The 6,102-nt window shown below is 57.4% G+C and overlaps 1 protein-coding gene across 6 annotated transcripts; it reads right to left on the bottom strand.

Moving 5' to 3' along the window:
- Positions 1 to 681: 681 nt before the first annotated feature.
- On the bottom strand, positions 682 to 5,902 carry ZNF835 (zinc finger protein 835). Of its 6 annotated transcripts, none has more exons than XM_019716908.2 (4): positions 5,700 to 5,902; positions 4,447 to 4,537; positions 3,565 to 3,655; positions 682 to 2,671 (listed from the first exon to the last, which is right to left on the bottom strand). In XM_019716908.2, exon 4 carries the CDS (start codon positions 2,624 to 2,626, stop codon positions 1,022 to 1,024), a length of 1,605 nt encoding a protein of 534 aa, XP_019572467.2. In that variant the 5' UTR covers positions 2,627 to 2,671; positions 3,565 to 3,655; positions 4,447 to 4,537; positions 5,700 to 5,902; the 3' UTR covers positions 682 to 1,021. The 6 variants fall into 6 exon arrangements, with proteins under 6 accessions (XP_019572467.2, XP_019572470.2, XP_074171499.1 ...); XM_019716911.2 differs by having other exon boundaries at positions 5,645 to 5,902; XM_074315398.1 differs by having other exon boundaries at positions 5,606 to 5,713.
- Between the last annotated feature and the right edge of the window lie 200 nt (positions 5,903 to 6,102).

Below are 6,102 nucleotides of genomic sequence, written 5' to 3' on the forward strand. Positions count from 1 at the left end.
CAGGTGAAAAGGCTCGGAGGACCCACGCCAACCGCGCCAGCTGACCCACAACCCTTCTGTTGGGGAGGGCGCATTTCTCCTGTTCACTTGGGTGATGGAACTCAGCCTCCTATCTGTAAACTAGGGTCCCATTTAACTCATTCATTCAGTCCCCCGACACTCCCTGAGGACCTACTCTGTGCTGAGGCCCCAGCTGGGTGAAGTTTGGATCAGAGGGAGGAGCCAGACTGTGTGGTCCATGACCCTAAGGACTCTAGGGCTGGGCGTGTTCAACTATTCTTCCAGTCAACTCAGTATTTCTTGAGGACTGTGTGTGGAGGCCTGAGCTGGGCGATGTCTGGGGCTCCAGGAGGAACCAGAATGTGTGGTCTCTGACCCTGAGAGGATCCAAGGCTGGTGCTAAGGATGTTCATCTACTATTCACTCAGTTACCTGGCCTACTAATTTATATCTCCCGAAGGCGTACTATGTGCTGAGACATGGGATGAGCAGTGTCTGGGGCACAGGCGGAAACCAACTGTGTGGTCCTTGACCCTGAATGACTAGATGCTGGGCTGTACTGCTATTCATTTTATCATCCAGCACTTCCTGAGGACCTACTGTGTGAGGCCTGTCCAGGAGGTGCCAGAAGTACAAAAGGCACAATCTCTCCTCCCAGATCCTCGCCAAAGGGACTGAACCTTTTATCCAATTTAATTTATTGAACCATTGCCTGCTCAATCATGAAATCAACAATTACAAGGCCAGCCGCAGACCCACAGGTACTTCTTTTGGTCTACTTTGGTGGGTCACGTTTATAATTTTGAATTAGGAAGGTGGCGGGGAATCCAGCAGATGTGGGGCGCAGTCCCAGCCCTGTGACATCCTCCCTAGAGCAACTCAGAGAGCTTCTCTGAGCCTCAGTTTCCTCTCCGGCAGCACCGGGATGAGAGGGTATCTCCCGCTAGTGCCGTGAGGTTGGCAATGAGCCGTGAAAGCGTTCACTCAGCAGAGTGCCAGGTACAGGAGGCCCCAGTCACAGTCATCTCTCATGCTGCTGGTCCCCAGCGGTTTTTGCAGGGTCACTACTGCTAACAGGCTTCTTCCCGTGCAAGCTCAGGTCTCCACTCAGGTGTGGCAGCCAGGTAGAGGTGTCCCCACACAGGCGGCGCTCGTGAGGCCTCTTGTCGGTGTGCGTCCTCTGGTGCCGAATGAGGGCGGAGGAGAAGCCAAAGGCCTTGCCGCAGGCACTGCATTCGTAGGGCCGCTCCCCCGTGTGCACGATGCGGTGCTGGATCAGGTAGGCTCGGTTGCGGAAGGCCTTGCCACACTCGGGGCACGCGTAGGGCCGCTCCCCGGTGTGCGTGCGTCGGTGCAGCGTGAGTGCGGAGCCCTGGCTGAAAGCCTTGCCGCAGTCCCCGCACAGGAAGGGCCTCTCGCCGGTGTGGATCTTCTGGTGCTGGAGCAGGGAGGACACGCGGCTGAAGGCGGCCCCGCACTCCAGGCACTTGTAGGGCCGAGCGCCCGTGTGCGCCAGGTGGTGCTGTGCCAGGTGCGAGCGGCTGCTGAAGGCGCGGCCGCAGTCCCCACACGCATAGGGCCGCTCACTCGTGTGCACACGCCGGTGCTGCGCCAGGTGCGCCACCTGCGTGAAGGCCTTGCCGCACTGTGCGCACGCGAACGGCTTCTCGCCTGTGTGGATGCGCCGGTGCCCCGCCACCGAGGCACTCTGACTAAAGGGCGCGCCGCACTCGGCACACGTGTATGGCTTCTTGCCTGTGTGCACGCGCCGGTGCTGCGCCAGGTGCGCCACCTGCGTGAAGGCCTTGGCACACTGGCCGCAGGCGTAGGGATGCTCAGCCGTGTGCGTGCGCCGGTGGCGCAGCAGCGCGGAGGAGAAGCGGAAGGCCTTCGCGCACTGCACGCAGGCAAACGGGCGCTCGCCTGTATGTACACGCTGGTGCTCCAGCAGGGCTGCGCGGCCGCGGAAGGCCTTGGCGCACTGGCCGCAGGCAAAGGGCCGCTCACCGGTGTGCATGCGCCGGTGCTGCACCAGGTGCGCCGGCCGCACGAAGGCCTTGCCGCAGTCCGGACACACGTGAGGCCGTTCGCCTGTGTGCGTGCGCCAGTGAGCTGCCAGGTAGGAGCCCTGGCGGAACGCCTTGCCGCACTCGGCGCAGGCGTGCGGCCGCTCGCCCGTGTGCACGCGCCGGTGCAGCGTCAGGTGCACGTGCTGGCTGAAAGCGCGCCCGCACTCCAAACACGCAAATGGCTTCTCCCCGGTGTGCGTCCTCCGGTGCAGGGTAAACGCTGAGCCGTACCTGAAGGCCTTGCCGCAGTCCTCACACTTCCAAGGCTTCCCGGGGCCTCCAGCATCTGCGCCCTTCCTCTTTGGGCTCTTTCCTTGGGCGCCGCGCCTCGGGGGCCCATGGGTGGCCTGAGTAACCGGAGGGGTCGGTCTGGTTCCCAGGACTCCGCTGAAGTCACCACGCTCCTGGGCGCCGTCGCCGGCAGGGTCCTCCTGGTGGGCCTCTGGCTTCACACAGCTTTCCGGGTTTTCCTGCTGGTCCTTAAGCTGACCATTGGGTGTCCAGGCTTCTCCCAACTTGGGGCTCTGGGGGGCAGCGACGGCCAGGAATCTTTCCATTCCTGCACTGAGCTGCTGCCTCGATTTCACATTTCGGTACCGGATCTGGAAGAAAGAAAACAAAACCAAAGAGGTTTGTCATTTGTCCTGGGCTAGAAAGGGCCCAGTGCAGGGTCCCAACCTCCGCACTGGTGACAGTCTGGGTCAGATCCTTCCGTCCTGGGACTTGTAGGATGTTGAGCAGCATCCCTGGACTCTACACACTGGACATCAGTAGTACTGCCCTCTCTGTGCCAACCCCAGGTGCCACAACCAAAAATGTCTCCAGACATTGCCAAGTGTCCTCTGGGGGGACAAGACCACCCCTAGTTGAGAATCACTGACTAAGTGGAACTGAAAACAATTTTAAAAGATCCCGCAGAAATATGAATCCTTTAGCTCTTAAATACAGCCTGTGGTGCTATGGACCAAAATGTGTCCCACCAAACCCATATGTGGAAGCCCAAACCCCTAATTTGAGGGTGTTCAGAGGTGGGGCCTTTGGGAGCTATTTAAGGTTAGAAGAGGACACGAGGGCAGGCTCCCCATGATGGATTATAAGAAGAGGAAGAGACCAGAGCTCTTCCTCATAAGAAGAGGAAGAGACCAGAGCTCACTCTGTCCACCATGTGAGGACACAGAGAGAGGGTGACCATCTGCAAGCTGGGAGGAGGGTTCTCACCAGAACTGGGCCGTGCTGGCATCCTGATCTCGGAATTCCAGCCTCCAGAACTGTGAGCAACACAGTTGTCTAAGCCACCAAGTCGATGGTATTTCGTTATGGTGGCCTGAGCTGACTAACACACCAAGAGGGACGGTTTCCTTTTCAGTAGAAAAATCAGTCCCCTCCACACATAGCGGAAAAAGCAGCCCCCACATTCCACACATAACACACTGCTGGAAAAACCACTGGCATTTTCCAGGAAAGCTGTAAACACATCCCGTGGCCCAGTACTTACATTTTCTGGAATGTGAGCACACGTGTGTGCCAGGAGGCGTATCTCGAGATTGTCTGTAATGGCCAGATACCAGAAACAATCCAACCGTCCACTAATGAGGGAAAGGACAACTAAATGGTACATTCACACGAACATCTCACAGCATAAATACAAATGACCGTCAGCTACTGCACCCGTTCAGAACCTCAAATACAGTGTTGGCAAACAAAGTAGAATGTAAAAGAATATATCAGGTATAATGCAATTTAGACTTAAAAACAGGCCAAACTAGACCATTTATTTTTTGGGTTAATGGAAGTATGTGGCAAAGGCTAACCACTCCACCCTGGCCCAGGCACATGCAGAGGTTGGTCCCTCCCCAGGTGGGGTGACTGGGAATCTGCTTAACAAAAGCCCCAGGTGACTTGTGGGCACAGGAACAGCTGTGCTGGTCTCAGCCACTCTGAAGCCAACACAGGAATATTATCATGGCAGCTGTAATAACTGGCACTCATTGGACACAGAGCTATGTGCCTGGTTCCCTTTAAGCTCTTGCTACTTATTAGCTCATTTATTCCTCAGAGGTCCCCAGAAGTGGTGATGCCAGACCACACTGGGGCTGCCTGGCACCAGACCTCATCCTCTACAATATCCCCACCTGCCTGGAACATGCACTGCTCCAGCCACAAGCCACCTCCCTGTTCCACAAATACACCAGGCGTGCTCCTGCCTCAAGCTTTTGCATTGGCCGTTCCATCTACCTGGAATGCTCTTCCCATAGCACAGGTCTCACTGAGAAAATGACTTCTGAGCAAACACCTGTAGTTTTGGTGCCACGCCCATAGGCAGTCCTGAGGCCCGTGTTGGGCCCAGCTGAGTCCCCAGAGCAGTAGTAGTACCCACCTTGTGGTCTTGGGAGCATCAGATCCTGTCCGTGTCACTTAGGCTGGGGTCCCGGTTCTAGCCACCATGCCTCCATGGGTCCAGTTGGCATCTGTGGGAGAAAGAAATAGGACCCATGAAGAAGGATTCTGGGGCAGACTCAGGTGGGTGGAGCCAAAATGCAGGGTAGTGTGTGTGTGTGTGTGTGTGTGTGTGTGTGTGTGTGTGTGAAGTGGATGTGGGGGGTAAACCCAGGATGGTCACACACACAAACAGGCACCTGAAGGGGAGACATAGACACACTCAGAGACAGACACACACATCATGTCACACAGACACACGGAGTCACATGCAATTACACCTTGGGGGCAGTCATGGCCCCGCACCCCGCCCTGGAACTCACATGCCCTTACCCGGCCACCCATATGCTGTGGCACACAGTCCTCCCCACACACAAGGTGGCAGGCAGGCTTGCACACTGCAGTCCATGCTTGCACATGCACAGGTAGCTACACACACACAGGCACACTGCCCTGTTCCACTCAGGCAGGCTACTCACTGTGTCACCACCCACAGTGGCACACCTGGAGTCACACCCAGTGGGTCAACCTTCACAGGTGTTCAAAGCCACATGTGTGCAGCTTTTTCCTCACACACAGAAGCACACACGCAGTGATGCCACACTTGCACAGTGTCTGCCATAAACACACCCTGTGACACACTTACACTGCCCTCCAGACGCAGTCACACTCAGGCATACACAGAATGACACAGGCACACCTCCGCCGCCCAGCTCCAGGATGGAAGGCACATGCACTGAGCCATCCTACACCTTTGCATACCCCTCACACGCAGAACAAGTTCCACACATGCCCAAAGTCACACATGGGCACAGGTCCCAAGGCACAGACACACTCATTAATGCATATGCCACCACGGTGCAAACACACAGTGACACGTGGGGACAGACTCTTATGCTGGGTCGCAGGAACAAGTTACACATCCGCAAGGGCACAAACTGTGAGTCACCCACACGCAAACATGTGTGAGGAATCACGTGCACGGGGCCTGAGCACGAAGTTGTGGAGTCTTGCAGGTGCAAACACGGTGACATACGGGGCAAGACTCAGATGCACACGCCGCTGGAATGACGAACGTACAGAGAGCCACAGACACGCACACATGCTCACTGGCAAACTCATTCGCGCGTGCCACACACCGCGCCTTCGCCTCCCGAGACCAGCTCGGGAGGCCTGGGGCGGCTGCTGCCGAACCTGGTGAGTTCAGGTCAGATTCTCCTCGATCTCTGGCCCGCAGGGCCCTCCGGTGACCTCTCGTCCCGCTGTGGCGCAGACGTGGAGATCACACAGGTAAAGAAGGCCGGCCGCCGGGGAAGGGCTGTAGCGCCAGGCGGGCGCGGACTGCGCGTGCGCTCTGAGAGTAGGACTAGCGCGCGGCTCCGAAGAACTACAACTCTGAGAAGGTGCCGCGCCGAGATCGCAGAAACTACAACTCCCAGAAGGCCGTGTGTCTGCACGAAGTGGGATGACGGGTCCCAGCGCCTAGGAATCCGGAGGAGGGGAGGACAGCTGGGGGCGGGACTTGGACGTGTCTCGAACTCCGCTTACAGTGGCCGGGGCTCAGAGTGGTGGGCTGGGCCAGTAATCTGAGGACGAG

Source organism: Rhinolophus sinicus, linkage group LG11, assembly GCF_036562045.2.
Source record: "Rhinolophus sinicus isolate RSC01 linkage group LG11, ASM3656204v1, whole genome shotgun sequence".
Taxonomy (NCBI): Eukaryota; Metazoa; Chordata; class Mammalia; order Chiroptera; family Rhinolophidae; genus Rhinolophus; species Rhinolophus sinicus.

Bases quoted from the DNA above. Each gene is read 5' to 3' on its own strand.
- ZNF835 (XM_019716909.2), bottom strand. From the start codon at position 2,626: ATGGAAAGATTCCTGGCCGTCGCTGCCCCCCAGAGCCCCAAGTTGGGA.